The sequence below is a fragment of the Cebidichthys violaceus genome, unplaced genomic scaffold, assembly GCF_023349555.1.
Source record: "Cebidichthys violaceus isolate CVI_PGR_0920_01 unplaced genomic scaffold, fCebVio1.0.p SCAF_17, whole genome shotgun sequence".
In the NCBI taxonomy this organism is placed as follows: Eukaryota; Metazoa; Chordata; class Actinopteri; order Perciformes; family Stichaeidae; genus Cebidichthys; species Cebidichthys violaceus.
Window position 1 is genome coordinate 13,316,679 of NW_027176340.1, and position 19,448 is coordinate 13,336,126.

The following is a 19,448-nucleotide window of genomic DNA, read 5'->3' on the forward strand; positions in this document are numbered from 1 at the left end:
ATTTCGGCGTGAAGAAAGCAAAAAAAACACTTAACTTTGGACCCATATTGACCAGCCATACTTTAACGTAGAAACATGATTCAAAGTTTAAAACGTAGACAAATTGATGGACGTTATTGAGCCAAATGGACATTTTGCTAGCTAGCATAGTTTTCATGAAGTCACCGATTTAGTTTCAGCAAAACTTTGGGTCTGTTTCAGATTTTATAATGGGTGTGTATTGCGCAGCTCGTTAAGTGCTAGAGTGATGACATCACGGTCAGAGTGAAGCAGAGCAGGAAAATGTTCTGTGATTTTTCCAAACAAATTGCTCCCATTCCCACAATTTTTACTCTTTATACACCATTTTTGGCCAAAAAGCTTGGAAATCTTGTGCTGGTCGCAACAAAGTGTCTATGGAATCCAACGGACTTACACATTTGGCTCAAACAGCCGTGGAGCGACATGAATTCCAACCAACTACTCCATTAGACCCCATGTTAAATCAGAAAAGAAATTTGTCAAAGAAAGCAGACAGTACCAGTTTTGTAACTTGCGCTGGCGCTCACATTTATAACACTACGAACATAAAAAACATACCAGGGCGTTCGGCAGAGTCTTATCTCTCTCACGGTGCACTTATTTTATTGATTGGACTCATGGTTTTGGTATAAAGTGCATTTGTTTGACAGGTGTTTTCCAGTGTTTTCTCATGAAAAGTCTGCCAAGCTCACAGGTGTTCTTAATTCAGCTAATTACTGATGTTTATAAACAAACAGACTCACAGACTCTCCAGGTCCTGCGTCGTCACCATGGCAACCAGTGACACGCACGCACGCACGCGCTCTCTCTCTCTCTCTGTCTGTCTGTCTGTCTCTACACAGAAGGATTTACAAATAAATGTGACTCACAAATGCACGCAGAACAAATATATTTCTGCATTTGTATGTATTTGTGTGTGGATGTTTTCTATTTGTTTGTGGATTTGTGTGTATTTGTTTGTGGATCTCTTCACATTTGTTGGTGGGTTTTTTGAGACTCCCCTGCCTGGCCGGATTCACAAATACATTTTTTTTAACATGGACCTATCTGTAGCCAATCAGATGTCAGGCTTATTTTCAACCAATCACATGAGCGCAGCTCCCCCCTCCCCTCCCCACGAGGCTGCCAGCTGTGTTCACACCGAACGCAGGGCGAATTATTCGCGTGATGAGATTACATACAAAGTCTTTACACAGACACGATGAGACTGCAGTGACGCGAATTTTGCGCGCCGCGTTTGGGGCGGCGCGTTTGGGACGGCGCGTTTGAGGCGACGCGTTTTGAGCGAAGCGTTTGGGGCGTTGGGAGCGTTTGAAGCGACGCATTTGGAGCGACGCGTTTGGGGCGACGCGTTTGGGGCGACGCGTTTGGGGCGACGCGTTTGGGGCGACGCGTTTGGGGGCGTTTGGAGCGACGCGTTTGGGCCGACGCGTTTGAAGCGATGCGGTTGGCGCGATGTTCCTCCTGTCATCACTGACGTCCTGTTGTTGTTGAATCAGGAAGTACAAACTGTAGCCGTCTGTGTTCAGCCAGAGCTCTACGCAAGGACGTGCGGTCAGGGTGTGATGATGAAATGTAAAAAACAAATAATGCTAAAATAAAATAAATATTAATATTTCTCTACTGATCTGCGCTATAAATGTAATTTCTGTATTATTCCAAACATTTTTATAATCAAAATCTCTGAATTAGCGCATGTCCTGTTCAAACAGAGAGGAGACAGTGAGGTGAGGCAGTGACCAGCTGTTCCTCACCTCAGACTGTGAATCCCTCACTAACTGGGTTGAGCGCGTGCCTTTTGCTGTCTCATTCCTGCACACACTGTAATATTTGTAGACACTTTTATTATATGTCCTTTCTTTCCATATAATAGGTACTGTATTTCACGTCTGTGTCGAACATATTTAGTGTTGCTGATCTGACATTAAGGGGAGGCAAACACTACTCTGCCTCAATGAAGGGTGCGCGAGAGCCCAAGGCTCGGGTTTATCGCGTCAATTAACACAGAGCAGATCGACCCAGGCAGGAAGTCAGACACCGATAAGGGATAGAGCATCCGGTAAGTTTTCAAAATAAAAGCGTCAGCTTTAACTTGGTTTAACTTTTTCAAGAGTATGAATCTAAAATGCAGAAAAGAGAGAAGCATTATCTCAATCAAACCTCAACGATACTGCCGGTAACATCAGCGTTTATGTATATATTGCGACGTCTTCGGGCAGTAGAAGCCACACTGTCAAAATTTCTTGCGAAATTTTCTAGTTTCTTTCTACAATACAAAATGTGGAGCAACATGAGGGGTATTTTCCAGAGCTCATCTCCACAAAATATACATTTTAAGATGTATCTCGGGTGTCACTCAAACTCTTCCAGACAGAGAAGTTTAATAAAGCATACGTTTTATTAAAAATTCAAACAAGAGTGCAATATTTAAAACAAAGGACACAGTAAATCGACAAAGAAAATGATGGAACTGCAACTCTTACTGTGCATCCTTCTCTCTGCTCACACAGCAAGCCTTGAGGTGAAAGCTTGACACTTCATCATGTCCTTTGTCCTGCCTGCCTGTGTCTTTCACGCCCTGTTACCAACAACATATCATCGTTATATTGGTGATTATTAGAAGATGCAGGGATGACTGGGCGTTGGGTTTCATGTTAAAAATGCTTTAGGAAGTGGGTCACTCTAAACTGCAGAAATAGTATCGGTGTCCTGGTCCAGACCTTCACATTAAAGGGATACATCACCCACAAAATAAACATTTGTATATCAATTACTCACCTTGTGTTACATTGAATTCTTGAAGAAAAAAACTATATCAAAACATCTGTTTATAAACTCTTGCACAACTGGTGCAGTATAATCCAAGTCCCATGTAGTCATATGCTCACTACCTCCCAAACATATGCATCTTCACTTAAACCTGACGGCTTGTGTTGACAAGTGTTTTAAATAGTAAGGTTTTAGACAAGTGTTTGGGAAGTAGTGAGCATACGACTGGATGAACGAGACTTGGATTAGGCTACACTGCATGAGTTGTGTACAAGAATCAGATTTGGATTTATATAGCGCCTTTCTCATCTTGAGACTACTCCAAGTGCAGGCTTTTAGTGCATGTTAGTGCACGTGAGCGTGCCCCACTGGAAGTGAGTACCCACCCTCATGGTTCCCCCTCAGGTTAACGCTGTTCTGTCATCACTGATGCTGTAGTTTGCACTGTTAACACTGTTAGCACCATTAGCTGCCAGCTGCTGGATCAGTCGTTGCCATGTTGAGAGCTGTGTGGAGGCAACCAAAATGCTCCCAAACTTTAGCACCTGTAAGGGACTAAGAGACAGCTGTTAAGCCCTAAGCCTATTTGTAGGCCTCTCCTCGATTTTTGCATACCCATAGTAAAGAGAGTGATTTTCGTGTATTTTAATAGTTTTTATATTTTAGAAAGCTGACACTTGTGAAATTTGTTCAGATTTGTAAATATCAGTATATATGTTACTGGTTAAGAGTACATTAAGATGGAACACAGCACAAATTGAAATTCTTTATCTCTTTAAAATTAATCCAATTTTGATAAGATATATTTTTTTTTATGTTGTAGTTGAAAGCTCAAACCTCGCCCAGATCATAGCCCAATAGGTTGAGGGTCTCTCTGCACAATGTTTTCTTTGATAAAGTGAAGCATTCAAGAGCTAGAGAGGTTTGAGTGCAGAGATTTCAGCCGAGGTCAACCAAAATGTCATTTGGTTCCAGCTGTTCCATTGTAATTTTATATAGTATAGAATTATATATTTCACTTCTTTTATGACTAATAGTGTTTAATCTATCATATGCAGCAGTTTGGCATCATTTAGAGAGCCTGGATCCTCTCTGAGCCTGTTTATGTCTGTCATCCATGGGATTTTCTCATCTGGCTTCCAGTCCAGGTCTCCTAGCTCAGCCTGTGGTTGGTCGATTTCAGTCAATGGACCCTCCTTAGAAGCGTCTGAGTCCGGGCTATTTAACAGACTCGTCATGATTTTGATTGACAGAAGCGTTCACCAGTAAGGAGTAAAACCGTGGCGCGTCACCTGAAACGTGCGCAAAACATCGCCGAAAATGGAACACCCCCCCCCCGCGCCTTGCTAGTCAGACCCTTGTTTCTACACGGGGACATTTCAGCGACGCACCGGAAATACGTAGAAATATTGTTGACAGAATTAAGCGGAGATTTACAGCAGAACAACGAAAAGGTAAGGAGCTTTGGATGATTTTGAAAGATATTACGCATTGTGTTTCTGGTGTTTGTTTGCTCACAGCCTTGTGAGGGTTTACCGGAGAGACGATCTGATGGTAGTTCTGGAATCTGTGTCGAATGCTTGTGCTTTTTGCTATCTCGGTTGCCTATGCTAACCATTAGCTTTGTTATGCTAACTCGGAGAAGAGCGAGTTATGGCTAGAAATACGTGATTTTGTGATAAATCTTTTATTTGCGTACAATAGTTGTGTAGAATGGTGTTTGGAGTTTGTAAGAATGTCTTAGATTGTTTGTTTTACCCAGATTTTTCATTTTTCTTTTTTTATATTCATAAATACATGCATAAATGGACTTTTTTCGACGGTAAATGCTACAGCGGACCCGAATTTGGGTCTGTCGGGCTTAACAGGTTTTAAGTTTCATACCCAAAGCAAACTAAATAAAAGTAATAATTTTCTTTTTTTCATGCCACTTTTACCTGCAATATGTTAAAGTTTTAAGAGCAATTCATCAGATATCATACCCATCATGATGTAAGTAGTAGGTCTACTTTGTGTTCGGTAGAGGTATTGAGCGCTTGAATAACATATCATGTGACTCATAGTAATACGAGATGTGGGAATAGAGTGACATTACGCTGTGCACATTTTCTACTTCTCTGTCTCTGTCCCACAGTGTGAGGGGCCACAGGATGGGAGACTCCTGCTGGGAAGAGAGCACAAACAGCTGAGATGAATGCAGTAATAGCGAGTATAATTGGTGAAAAATTCAAAATGTTTTTCGCTGTATTTCTATAATTGTACTGTAATATTTTTTTTTGCAAAATGACAGGTCACTCAACTGTAATAACATGCGAGTTGTGCCTCTTGCAGTGGGTCTGCAGCTCTTCATTCAGATTGGTAAGCAAAACATTTTAAGAACAGGAGGGGGAAATTCCTGCCGGAGAACATGGACCCCTTCCTTTGCACCCACCTGGTTTATGCCTTCGCCATCATCAACCATGCTAATGAGATCACTGAGTATGAGTGGGATGAAAACAGCCTCTATAAATCATTCACCGAGCTCAAGAACAGGTAATGATTAATAATGACAACATGTTTTCCTGTGATGTACATTGGGATTTTAGATTGCATTTTGTTTGTGTGTACTTGAACAGAAACTCCAGGCTGAAGACTTTACTGTCGGTCAGAGAGGAGACCGATGGATCTCAGTGAGTTGATTTCCTGTTGTGACACTCCGTCATCTGCTGACAGAAAGCAAAAATGGCTGCAGAGGAACAGCTTTAATTGGCTGTGTTCTCAAGTTGATTGTTTGGCTGTGAAACATTTGCCCATACAGTATTTTGACTATTGCCTTCTTAAGAATTGTTGTTGTTGTTGCAATTATTACCTTTATTAGTAGCAGAATAACAGGAAAAGTAGTAGTGGTGGTATACTGGTAGTAGCTGCCCAGCTCTGAGTTTTTGTGTGTCCCATGAAGATCTGGAGGAGCATTGGCTATCAATAGTTTTATAAAAAATTATGTTTAAAATGATAATGTCATAACAATGTGATATGGATCATGTAAAGAGCATATTCTGTTTGGATATTCAGAGTAATACATGTGGTATATGCTGATATCATTCCAGTTTTAGGAGCATTCTTTGGGCATGTATACAGCGCATTCAGTTTTTATATCTCAACGGGGGGGGGGGGGGGGGGGGGGGGGTTACTACAGTTTGTGACGCCTCTTTGCGTGCCACTGATATCTGTGCGCTGTACACTAGCTGTACACAAACCAACTACCAACAGTTGAAAAGCCTACATGTCTGGTCCAAATGAGTAACACACCAAATTTTAAACATAATAAAAAAAGTGGGTAACAACAGGTTTTTGCGTTGGGGGATTATGAGACGATAGGCGAGACACACAGATGTTATAGTTGTTTAGCCTCTTTCTGTTGTTTTGCGTTTCTTTGTAGCCATTACCAAACTCTCTGTATTTTTTGTCTCTTTGTGGTCATTTTGTGTCTCTCTGCAGCTGTTTTGCATCTCTTTGTAGTTGTTTTTGTCTCTTTGTTGTCTTTTTGTATCTCTTTGTAGGTTTAATTAAGTCAACAAAATAATAACCACATTTTTTTTTTTTAAATCAATGAGTATTTAAGTAAAATGTCAGAAATACACAAAAAAAACAGAAAACTATAGCTTTCCTTCTTTGTGTGAGGATTTATTAATCTCTGTTTCTCATCACTCTAAATGTTATATCTTTGTATTTTCTGACTGTGATCAAGCAATGTAATCAATTTGCTTTTGGCTCTTTAAACTTTTGATGGGCATTTGTCATTGTTTTGGCACTGCATAGACTAACACATAAATTAATTATTTGAAATTTACAGAATAATCGATCATTGGCTGCAGAACTACAATGGTTGAACGAAAATATGATTATATTCTTACATTTTAAAATATTAGTAGTTGTCAGCTTAAATCAAAATGTTCATTGTTGTATCATACTGTTACTTTAGAGAGCAAATGCCTTTCTTATCATCTACTGCAGGTTCTTTATTATGGTGTCTTCTCCAGCCAACCATCACACTTTCATCCAGTCTTCTATCAGATTCCTGAGGACTCATGGATTTGATGGTCTGGATCTGGACTGGGAGTATCTTAGAGCTGGTGGAAGTCCTCTAGAGGACAAGCAGATGTTCACTCTGCTCTGTGAGGTACATTGACTGGAGACTGTTCACCTTTTTCTCTAGAATCCACTTGTTCAGTTCCTCTTTAGCTTTAAGGTTTTCAGAGTCTATTTTTTTTTCTTCTTTTTTTCTCATTTTAACAAACCATGTGTTTGCAGTTTTTATGTGCTCTTTATAGTCTCAAGCCTATCGTATCTTGACCCATACATCAAACAGTACCTCAGTGTACGATGAAATAGATGGAATTTTTTGTTTGTTTATCAGGGTTTCAAGAATCCCAGATAAAAACAAAGATGGCAGCTGGACAAGCAGACGTCAGTATTTGGGTCAAGGAAACAAGGCACAAGTTGAGAAAGTGATTAAAGATGTTCTCACTCCCTGAGAGTCTATTATTGATGAATCAAAACATTATTAAAATTGTCTATCATTACAGTTTCACTCACATGAGGGCGCTATTACACAAGTAAAACCACCTTAACTGAAACTCTTGCCAACCCTCATATACACCCTCATATACAGAGACTTTCTCTATATACTGTATATATATATATATATATATATATATATATATATTAAATTGACACCATCATTCCTAACATAACATTATGTCAGGCATCTTTCTTTCATCCTTTTCTTATTCACTTTTATAATTACTCAAATGAGTAATGGATGGCAAAGACGCAGAAATTCAATTCTGTTTATTTGTTTGAACCTAACATTTAAATTGCACTGAACTGAAAATGTAATTTTAACAGTATAGTTTAGTACTTACCAGTGTTTTTGTATTTGACAAATATTTTATACTGACATTTTTTCTTCATTGCATACCATACTGATTTTTCTGGCAGCAGTAGTTTATAGTGGCGGTGTGATTTGCTGTTCTGAGGTACATTTCGGCCCACTGACTAAAGTGTAAATTCATTTCTATTGATTTCTAGGAGATTTCGGAGGCCTATGAAGCTGACAGTAAAGGAGTCAGTAACACACAACTGATGCTCTCTGTAGCCATGGCAGCACAAACAGCTGTTAATGATACGAGATATGATCTCTCCGAGATGTCAAAGTAAAACTGAGATTTACGTTGGGTTCAGTTCGAATACATTTGATGTTACACAATCACAATGTGCTTATGCACCACCACTGTCTATGTTCTATGGGCGTGACGGTGTGTGTGTGTGTCTGTGTGTGTTTAGGTACCTGGACTTTATCAGTGTTAAGACCTTCAACCTCCATGGTGGTCAATATGGAGTGACAGCCCACCACAGTTCACTCTACTCTGAAAACAATGCTAACATAGTAATTACCCAGTTTGATTCTTTTCATGTGTGCCAGTCAAAGGTTTGAGTAAACTTGATATCGGAAATGTTTTGACTTGTTTGTAGTGTATTTATCGATCAATACTTAATTTCCAAATCAAAATTAATACATATTATTCTTATGGTCAAAAATATTAGTAAACGTTCACTTCTTGCTCCCGAATTCAAAAACTAGAGAGCTAAAACTTAAGTGTGGAACTGCTCCATAGGCAGTGAATAGGGAAAGATGTTATAAATGATACTGAGAGCATCAGGGGAATGTTGTGAGTGTACAGGTACATTTTCTGTTTCACTACTGAGAACACTACAAGACAATAAAGAAATCCTAATTTAGGTGGTGTTCCCCTTTAAGTATATTCAAGTCTTCTTCATCTACACTGTAATTGAATACCTTTTGTTCTCTGAAACTGCCGTGTCGCATGATTATTCACTGTGGGTTTGTTTCTACAACTGTCCTCTTTCACTCATTCAAAGCTACTTGAAATGTAGCAAACCATCTTTAGCTCAGTAATGAATGGCATGGCTATTTAAAATCAGGAAAAAAATATTATTATAATGATGTATCAAATGACGGCATGAAACCATTGGGGAATGTGAAAGGTGTCACTTAAGCATTTAGCAGATAAAGAGTCATGAATTAAAAGATGAAAGAGAGTGAATGTCGGGCTTATATTGATCAGGTGAACACAAACACCGATCCAAATAAACGGTCACGTTGCTCTGTAAATGCTGGATGTATAAAAAGCAACTATTTGCTAACAAGTATCAACTTCAAAGGTGATGATATGTCATGTCTTTTTTCCGCTACCTCCATGTGGCCAAAAATTGCAAGTTGACGTTGAATTAAAGGTGCACTGCTGATAAATTTTGCAGGGCAGTTGCTCCGTAGCCACATGTAATAAAGCAAATCATCAGGAAAAGTAAAAAGCCATTGGATGCTCTTGGTGTTTTTGTTTTTTGATCTAGGTATTTAACAACTACATCCTAAGGAAGCTAAATGGTTTGATGGAAATCCCATACTTTGTTTCTTTTCTCTCAGGACTTTGTCATGCGCTTAATGAGGCGAGGAGCCCCAGCAGAGAAGCTGTTGCTGGGTTTTCCCACGCACGCTCGTTCCTTCACACTCTATACCACAGCAACCGGCCTGGGAGCCCCAGTCAGCGGCCCTGCCACCCCGGGGCCCTACACCCAGCAGATTGGTCTCTGGTCTTACTATGAGGTAACAATTAAATGCTACATTTACATTTAGCAGGGAAGTCTACTTAATCACATTAGTACCAAATGGCAACACTGATCACAGACCAGATACTCTGCTGTCTCTAACCCTACTGGACGACCACTGACACATTCCATATCTTCCACTGCTACTGATGCTGATACTACTGCCACGACACTGAGCTGTGTGATTGCAGCATCTGGTAACCGGGTTTGCCATAGTATTGAGTGTTCTCAGAACTTTGCAGTGAGTTTTACATGCTAACTGACCTGTCTGAGTCATACAAATTGATTTAGTCACTCTGTAACTAACAAAACTGTGGTGAAATTAGATTTAATAATGCTTGAAATTAAAATTGCTACATAGTTTTCACAAGTGTGATGGTCTTACATAATTTTAATTTGAACGTATAGTTTCATAGAGATGAAGAGAGGTATGTTTGAAGAGTATGTGATGGGGAGAACTTCTAGTCAATCTTCACTAGTATGAATAGAATAATATTAATAATAGAATAAACTACATGAGCCTCAGCTGTCCTCACTTAAATATGTGTTTATTACGACACAAATCTGACTCCAGAGAAGATCTTACAGCATGTATTCATGGACACAGTCATACTAAAAGCTTAAAGTAACAATACATTCAATTGGATTCATACAGAATGTATAAAGGAGGCTGTCCGCATACACTGTTCTTGCTACACCTACAAAAAGCAATGCACTATAATGCATATACAACTCACATAATAAATGTTTATAGATTCGACATAATGGTGTGCCAAGACCGGTGCGGTAGTATAACGAGCGATGTAGGGAGGAGATTCAGGGTGGACGGGTGGGTCTAAAAACATTACACTTTCACCCAGGAGACCGCTGTCTGTGTCTCATGTAAAATCAAAAGTCAACATCGACTGATTTGTCACGTGACTTCTGTACTTAGTGACACCACTTCTGTAGTTATTTTAACCCAAAACACCTTTTTATCTTTTACTAAACCAAGTGGTTTTGTTGCCTAAACCCTCCAGGGTTCTATGCAGGCACACTGATCCCTCAAGTTGCTGTACTTTCGTAAAAAAAAAACTCACGAAAAATCACAAGATTACTTTTTGAAAGATGTCATTAGCGATCAGTGCTTAAGTACAGAAGTTACGTGATAAGCAAGTTTGGGTTATTATAATTACGCAGATGACGTTACTGAAGAACAGAAGTTACGTGGCTGAAGTAATTCAATGTGGATCTCTGGTTCCACAGGGGACACGAACAGTGGCCTACTGGATGACTGATTACATGGATTATAAATGAATGTGCATTGTGTTGTGTTTTTTTCTATGTCTATGATCAACTTGTTGGACTTTAACTTTATATTAAACTTAATACTAAAAGGCTGGCTCAATAACTGTTTGCTATCTGACTCGTGGTGAGATACCACAGGATTCTAACGAAAAGGAACTCAGTAACGATCACCCACAGAACACAAGACAGAGATTGCAGTTTTCTTCAGTTCACACAGATTTATTTGCATCACACACAAAACAAGTAAACCGAGCTGTCCGGACTCAACTGACTAAAACAAAGAAATGTACCTTACTTTATAACCTCGTCCCCCCCATTCAAGATAACCCCCCTTGTTATTACTCATCAGCTCTCAACTTTCCTTTCGTTCATCATGCATACAGTAGGGATACATAACGGTCCTCAGATCCTGTTCCCAAGGGAGCGTGTGGGACATCGGGGCACTTGAGATGTACTGTTGGTTTACCAATTAATCAATAGCAAGAGCCACACCTGTCAGAGGATCCTACTGGTCCCAGGTCATCGTGGTAAATTAACACCCCATAGGAATGCAGTTAAATGTCCAGTGTCTATGCGTCTACTATGTATGGGCCCATCTGCTGCTTGGGATTTAGCGTAGATCTGTCCCTGGCTTTCTCTCAGTCCCCCCCCCTTCTCGATTTTTGCATACCCATAGTAAAGAGAGTGATTTTAGTCTAAATATAAGATGTATTTTAATAGTTTTTATATTTTAGAAAGCTGACACTCGTGAGATTTGTTCAGATTTGTAAATATCAGTATATATGTTACTGGTTAAGAGTACATTAAGATGGAACACAGCACAAATTGAAATTCTTTATCTCCGATTTAAAATTAATCCAATTTTGATAAGATATTTTTTTTTTTATGTTGTAGTTGTAAGCTCAAACCTCTCCCAGATCATAGCCCAATGGGTTGAGGGTCTCTCTGTACAATGTTTTCTTTGATAAAGTGAAGCATTCAAGAGCTAGAGAGGTTTGAGTGCAGAAATTTCAGCCAAGGCCAACCAAAATGTCATTTGGTTCCAGCTGTTCCATTGTAATTTTATATAGTATAGAATTATATATTTCACTTCTTTTATGACTAATAGTGTTCAATCTACACTGAAAAAAAAGACTTTTTGGCCCTGTAATTACTACCTCAATTATTTTTATCAAATTTACAAGAAATTACCATTTCAGTGCTTTTACTTTAAAATATCACCTTTTACTTAATATGTTACTTGGTGTTCGTTTGTAATTATGTATCCTCATTTTTATAAGTAAATGTTATCATTCACACCAAGTAATATCTACTAAACAACTGTATTGAATGTACAACATGACACAACAAAGTAAAATGTACTTGGGTAATACGAGTGAAACCTGGCAACCTATAGCGCGTACTCAGGGGGTGACGTCAGAGGAGATTTAGCGCTCTTTTCTTCAGCGAGACAACGGAACAGCAGAACCTGGACAAGGACGGCTGAGTTTCACCTGAGGAGAGAAACTTCATGGACGGGAGCCATTAGGGTAGGTAATATGTTTAATTAACGTTAATGTTCTACGTTGCTGTTGAGCCTTCGGTCAAGTCTGTGTTTGAGTTGTGAATACTGAAGAGTGACGTGAACTGGTCAGTTTAGCGTGCTAGCTAGTTAGGCTATCATGCTAGCTAACCTGGGACAGCATTACATACATGGCTCACCGCTATGTTTTGTTACAGGGTTCTCCCTGGAAAAGTTGTTAGCCTGAGGACGCGGTGCTCGACCGGCTGCGCTCCGTCGACGTGGGGGGGCAAATTACTCCACTTATATAAATAAGCCCACTTCTGCCACACAGGTGCTGTGCTGTGCTGTGCTGAGCTGAGTCAAGCACACAGCGTGCTTTCCCTCGGACATCCTCAAGTGCAGCCGAGGTCCAATGAGGAAAATGTGACAAGACAGGGAGTCATAGCTGAGCAGCAACAAGTACACTCTGGTTATGAGCTAACAAATATCCCTTATGTGGTGGAATTAGTGACTTTAGAGCGAGTCAAATGCACTTATTATTTAGTCATTTTGTCACTATCATATTCTGACATATTTTTACAGTAATTTATATTTCTTTCATCAGTTTTAATCTGGTCTCTTATGTCTCTATCTATCCAATGCGGTGTCCTTGATGATGAAGGCTATGGGCATGACACAAGGTGCCAGTACTGTGTTGAGTTTGTGTCAGAGATCAACATGACCAGGCCTGCTGTGTATCTCAGTATTAACCTTATGTTGACTTGTTTATGTGCTGTTTTTTTGTGTGGGGATAAAACATGCTAACCATATGAAGATTTAAGCCAAATTCAGATTTAATGTTGTGTTCATGTTTTAACATAATTTCTCTATATATTTCACAGAATATTAAAGGAAGTCAACTCTCAGCAAGTTGACCTCAACAGTTGAGGTCAACTCTCAGCAAGTTGACCTCAACAGTTGAGGTCAACTCTCAGCAAGTTGACCTCAACAGTTGACACAAGGTAAAATCAACTTAGTACTGTTATAGGTTTAACTTGACATTTGAAGTCTTAGAAAAACACCCTGATCCATTTTGAAGGCCGTAGTTTGTGCTGCTCAATAGTATATTATACAGGGGGGCGACCGTGGCACATGGACAATAGCTAACATTTTACTTCTATTTGTATATGCAATTACATTCTCTTTAATAAATTCACTTCTGTTTAACAGCAACATGTTGAGGGCAGAAGAGATGTCGTCATCTGCTGCTTGATGGAGTTCCTTGGATCAGTCTGGAGAGGAACTCATCAAAGACTACCAGGTAAATTCTGAAAATTTGGGGTTTTCTGATGATTTTTCTGACTCCTATAACCTTGTCTTTTCTCCAACCTAAATATCTAACTCTAATCTTGGTACATTGATATGTAGGTAAGTCATTAATGCCACTGTGTGTGGGGAAAACCTTTTTAATTTAACAAATAACAGGGACTTTAAGCTGGTACTGTATCTGTTTGAAAACCAAACATTTTACCTGATTCTATTTATTTAAGTTACTTCAGTTTTTATTCAGTTTAAAAAAAGTTTATGTTGAATCAAAAACTCAAAGTTTATCTCATGTGTTCCTCAACACTGAACGCAATTGTGTGTCATTCTTTTTTGTAAAACATAATCAACAGATTGTTTGAAAACTTTAAAGACACTTACTGTTCTGACATTATTTTCATAGTCCCCAAGACTACCCTAACCACCTGATCCAATGTCTTTCTATGAGCATCTTATTCTTTTGTATTATTGTATCTGTAGACTATTAATTGGCAACTTCAACCTAGTGAGCTACTCTTGCATAATAAGGAACTTTATAGAAAATATGTGTAGTCTGTTGACCTCTGATTAACATTTTTTTGACAGAATGTCACCAAAGATGTCTTTGAAGAGGACTCTGTTCAACTTGTCATGAAGATCCTCGTCATCCATGGAAGTGCAACACAGGAAGGCTTCACCGCTGACGATGTGTTGATCGTCATCGAGGGAAAAGAGGTTCTTGATGACTGTCAAAGTGTGGCAAAGGCTTGCCTTCTGCTCATGGGCTTTATCTATGCGTATCCAAGTGTTGTCAAGCAGTACCTGTTGTTTCAAATTAAAAGTGTTTGTTAAATGACTAAGCGTTTGTGTTCTTAAATTTCTTATTGGCAGCACTGATTTAGAAATGTTTTGTGTGGCAATGCCAACCAGATTATATATGTTGGTATTGATGTGTCTGTCACCAGTTAACAAGTAACGGTGCTGTAGTTTAAAAGAAGCTGTTGTTTCATGATTTGTAGAAGACTTATGTTAAGACAGTTTTATTAAATAAAAGTAGCCCAGTTTAAAAAATGCAACATTCATATTTGAATAGTTGTGTAGAGTAGTAGTAGATAAGATATATTGTGTAAATATTACTTAATATTTCTCAATATAAAAAGTAAAGAAAAGCTAGTTAAATATACATGAAACACCTACTTGATTTTACATGGGTTTTGTAATTAGATGCAAAGGTCGTCTGAGTAAAGATTACTATCAAAGGCTAAGTACATTTTATGTCTAAGGAAGAATTGTGCAAGTAAAAGTTACTTGAATATTTTGGATAAAAAACAATTCTTACTAGTAAGTAAACTTAACTTGAGAATTCCTGAGTAAAAATTACTCAAAATTTCTGTGTGGAAATTTTTTTCAGTGTATCATATGCAGCAGTTTGGCATCATTTAGAGAGCCTGGATCCTCTCTGAGCCTGTTTATGTCTGTCATCCATGGGATTTTCTCATCTGGCTTCCAGTCCAGGTCTCCTAGCTCAGCCTATGGTTGGTCGATTTCAGTCAATGGACCCTCCTTAGAAGCGTCCGAGTCCTGGCTATTTAACAGACTCGTCGTGATTTTGATAGACAGAAGCGTTAGCCAGTAGGGAGTAAAACCGTGGCGCGTCACCTGAAACGTGCGCAAAGATCGCCTAAAATGGAACCCATCCCCCCCCGTGCCTTGCCATACAGACCCTTGTTTCTACACAGGGACATTTCAGCGACGCACCGGAAATACGTAGAAATATTGTTGATGGAATTAAGCAGAGATTTACAGCAGAACAACGAAAAGGTAAGGAGCTTTGGATGATTTTGAAGGATATTACGCATTGTGTTTCTGGTGTTTGTTTGCTCACAGCCTTGTGAGGGTTTACCGGAGAGACGATCTGATGGTAGTTCTGGAATCTGTGTCGAATGCTTGTGCTTTTTGCTATCTCGGTTGCCTATGCTAACCATTAGCTTTGTTATGCTAACTCGGAGAAGAGCGAGTTATGGCTAGAAATATGTGATTTTGTGATAAATCTTTTATTTGCATACAATAGTTGTGTAGAATGGTGTTTGGAGTTTGTAAAAATGTCTTAGATTGTTTTACCCAGATTTTTAATTTGTTTTGGGGAAAAAATAAATAAATTCATATTCATAAATACATGCATAAATGGACTTTTTTCGACGGTAAATGCTACAGTGGACCCGAATTTGGGTCCGTCGGGCTTAACAGGTTGATCCTGCCAAACTTCTGTCCTCTCCAACACAGTCATATGAATGTCCCAGTGGCCCGATATACGCCGGACAGTCAGACTGACCCAGCCACCTATACAAAGGGCATCCTGTTTTGCTCAGAGATGGGGTGGGCGACAGTGCTGCTGGTCTCTACTCGACCCTACCTCATATTTTAGGAATCGTGCAATACATGAAATAAGTGACTGGTCATAAGTCTGTGAATATACAACTATGCATGAACTGAGTTTGACCCAAAAGAGTACAGACTGTAAGATTATAAAGATAACTGAGCAAACATATAAGGTAAAGTCAAAACCAAGGAATATAGTTGTAAATGCATACATTTTACATATAAATGACCACACATATGAGATAAACTTAAAGCAAGTAATACAGTTATAAACGCATACATTTTTCCTCCCTCAATTGTTTTTCATAGGTAGTGGATACAGTGTGGGAGAAGAGCCTGAAATAAAAGCATGATTCAACTCTTGGAGGCTTGTAAATATACAGTATTTAGGACCAATTGTTTCAAAGTGTGATCATTCAAAGAAATAACTTTTAGCAGTTTTTTTGTTTATTATGCCTACGTCTTTATGGGCCTACAGGTGTCATGACACCAGGTTCTAACTGAGCCCACACAGTCCACCAAATCATGTCCCTGGTGCATTGTAACTATTACTTGGTAATGCTGCAGGACAGCAGCTATTCTGGTATTCTAGTGATGCCATTGCTCATTCTGCTACCACACGAACTACGGCCATACTACCACTACTGCTACCACTTAGTGCTACTAGTCTTCATCAGCATGAACACTTGTTATAGCTGTGACAAACATGATTAACGTTAACATATACAATGTTTCTTGACCAGACCTGCTCCTTCTTGAAAGGCACTTTGTTCCAGTGGATCGATGGTCAGAAAGTTCCCTACGCTGTCAAAGGCAACCAGTGGGTCGGCTTTGACAACCAGAGGAGCTATGATGCCAAGGTACAGTCGAAAAGAGCAAATGTTTCAACAGTCTCTTCACAAGAGCTTTATTGAGTTACCTCTGATTGTTTTAAAGGTGGACTATCTGAAGAGCAGGCAGCTGGGAGGAGCTGCTGTGTGGACTTTGGATATGGATGACTTTAATGGACAGTTCTGTGAACAGGGCACATATCTACTGATATCACATCTAAAACGTAAACTCAGTGAAGGTGAGGCTGCACCATCTTACACTTTCTTTACTCCAGGGCATAATTCCAGTCCCAGACATGCAGGCATTTTGAGAGCCAGTGGCTTAAAGGTCCATGTTTTGAAATTCTCTCCTATCCTGTTAATCACTCTCCTGACCCCAAGGCTGGGATCCTGTAGCATAGCTACTGCAAAAACATTCTGGTAAAAAAAAATATATATATTATGTTTCTTTAGCATTTTGCTATGAATAGCATTTTGCTATGAATCAGGAAATGCTACCCCGAGCCTTCCACCTAGCCTTCCACTTAGCACTTATTGTATTCATACTAGCTTGTTGCACTTATTGTATTCATATTACTTATTGCACTAACTGTTTTTCTTTGTTTCTACATTGTACTTTGGCTCTGAGTTATGCTCTGCTTCATGCTCTTAGATGCTTGTTTGGAAAAGGAAATGTACTTATGACTTCTGGTGACTAGTAGTCCTTTTGATTACCAATGTTGAATGCACTTATTGTAAGTCGCTTTGGATAAAAGCGTCTGCTAAATGACTGTAATGTAATGTAATGTAATGAATAAATGAATATCAGTGTTCAGTAACATGACATGTACAGTGCGTGGTGAAATAGTCCTTAATGCAGCTTTTAGAAGTTTCTTTCTATTTAATGTCATTAAATGAGAGGTGATCAATATGATATTCATAGCATATCTATTCCATGTGGCTCTCAACACGGTAAAGGCTGCGACGTCTGCGGCAGCGGCTAGCAGCTAAGTTGCTTACAGCGCTAACAGTGCAAACAATCGCAACAGCGCTGACAGAGCCAGCAGCGTTAACCTGGGGGATAACCGGAGGGTTGGGTACTATGATGACTTGGGTCAGGGAGCTATTATTACCCGTAAACGCTGTATGACAGTAGAGCAGAGTGGCTGCCGTGATCTGACCAGTGTATAGTATATTAAAGCTCTAAATGTCGTACAGAGAACCTTTAAAGAATGGACATAACAAAAACTGAATAATAGAAAGTAAAATCTGAAAATTGGAAAAGATGCAAAGCAAAGCATTCTTTGCCTCTAATTTATGTTCTTATACCAAGACACCTCATCTAGCATCATTGCTTACTGAAATGGGCAGTTTAGTGGTTTAGTATTGCACTTCCATAAGGTTGGGGGTCTCACAAGGGACAGGTGACAAAAATGTTACAAATCAAAGCAGCAGAGATCCAGACTCGTAGTCCATAGAATGGGCCAAGTGCCAAAAACTCTGGATCCTACATTTACCATAATGCAAGTATGCAACAAATACTATATTTCCATTAGACCCTCCCTTCTTGTGAAAAAATTACCCCAGACTTTCAAAGTCCAAATACCAAGACAAGTCTTCATAACCGGAGTTTTCACAGGCTGAGCAGTACAGCTCATGGTGCGTAAACAGAATGTCATGTATATAATTGGTTCTATGTTCTTCTGTGTTGAACATAATTGTGAGATTTCTTACAATGCTGTTCAATATCTTTTTCCTAGGCTTGACAACACAGGAAACAACTCATGCGGTACCTCTCCCCACAACCTCCTCCTCTCCTTCGGACGGCCCCCAACCCACAAGGAAGCCCTTCACAACAGCCAGCCGCACCACAGCAATACTAGACAGCAGTTGCTTCCAGAACATTACTGTTGTGTATCCCTTCAGCGGTTTCTGCACACGCAGAGCCGACGGACTGTATGGAAGATCGGAAAATCCAAAGATATTCTACAGATGTGTGCAAAGGAAGACATACGTCACAAAGTGCCACACTCTGGGAACAGAACACAGCAATGGAGTGACAATCAGACCATCAAAGGATTCAGTTATAGTTGGCTTTGTAACAGCTGCTCTATTTCTTTTGTTAAGTGTGTTGAGTTTAGATGATTTGGTTTTGTACGGACATTAAGTAAAGCTTCTGGTTAACCATGAAAGAAAATAAAAAGGTATGAGATTATGAACCTTTTAAAGCTGCCAGTCAGGCCCAATGAGGCAAATATCATACAGTTAAGATAAGTCAAATAAGTATTTTCATATAGAGTTCAGACCCATGGCCATGTATACAGTAGCAGTCATCAATTGTCATTGACTTTTAGCCTCTTTTAGCTCATTGTTTTGATCTTACAGTACTCTGTCTGTATGGTTCACTGCTCTCATCAAACAGTACCTCAGCAAACAGTAAAAACACAGTGGAAAGAACTGCACTAATGACCAAATGGCTCATAGACAAAGGTCACTTAGAGGACAATAAATAAAACAATAAATTAAGTTATGCAGCTTCAACTCCATTGTTTCAAGCGTAAATTGCTGATTTCTTAACTTAGTTATTGTTGGTGTTAATCATTTGTCTGACATCATATTATTCTCCCCGGACCAACTTTAGCAGCTCCATCAGTAAGAAATCCAACTCAGAGCAGCTACTAGCTGATAAAGAAAGACAATTTCATTTTAGTGTGGATTTTTCCTTTAAC

General features: G+C 39.3%; 1 protein-coding gene and 1 long non-coding RNA gene across 4 annotated transcripts; both read left to right on the forward strand.

Moving 5' to 3' along the window:
- Positions 1–4,777: 4,777 nt before the first annotated feature.
- LOC137874101 (chitinase-3-like protein 1) lies at positions 4,778–19,115 on the forward strand. The gene is made up of 10 exons (XM_068712733.1): positions 4,778–4,782; positions 5,173–5,322; positions 5,406–5,459; positions 6,784–6,949; positions 7,861–7,985; positions 8,116–8,219; positions 9,264–9,457; positions 16,654–16,770; positions 16,847–16,979; positions 18,480–19,115. Exons 1-10 carry the CDS (start codon positions 4,778–4,780, stop codon positions 18,884–18,886), a joined length of 1,455 nt encoding a protein of 484 aa, XP_068568834.1. The 3' UTR covers positions 18,887–19,115.
- LOC137873559 (uncharacterized) lies at positions 12,157–14,444 on the forward strand. 3 transcript variants are annotated; one of them, XR_011103246.1, is made up of 4 exons: positions 12,157–12,279; positions 13,132–13,251; positions 13,460–13,550; positions 14,138–14,444. It is a non-coding gene; the product is annotated as an uncharacterized lncRNA (long non-coding RNA). The 3 variants fall into 3 exon arrangements; XR_011103245.1 differs by having other exon boundaries at positions 12,157–12,275; positions 12,582–13,251; XR_011103244.1 differs by having other exon boundaries at positions 12,157–12,275.
- Positions 19,116–19,448: the final 333 nt, after the last annotated feature.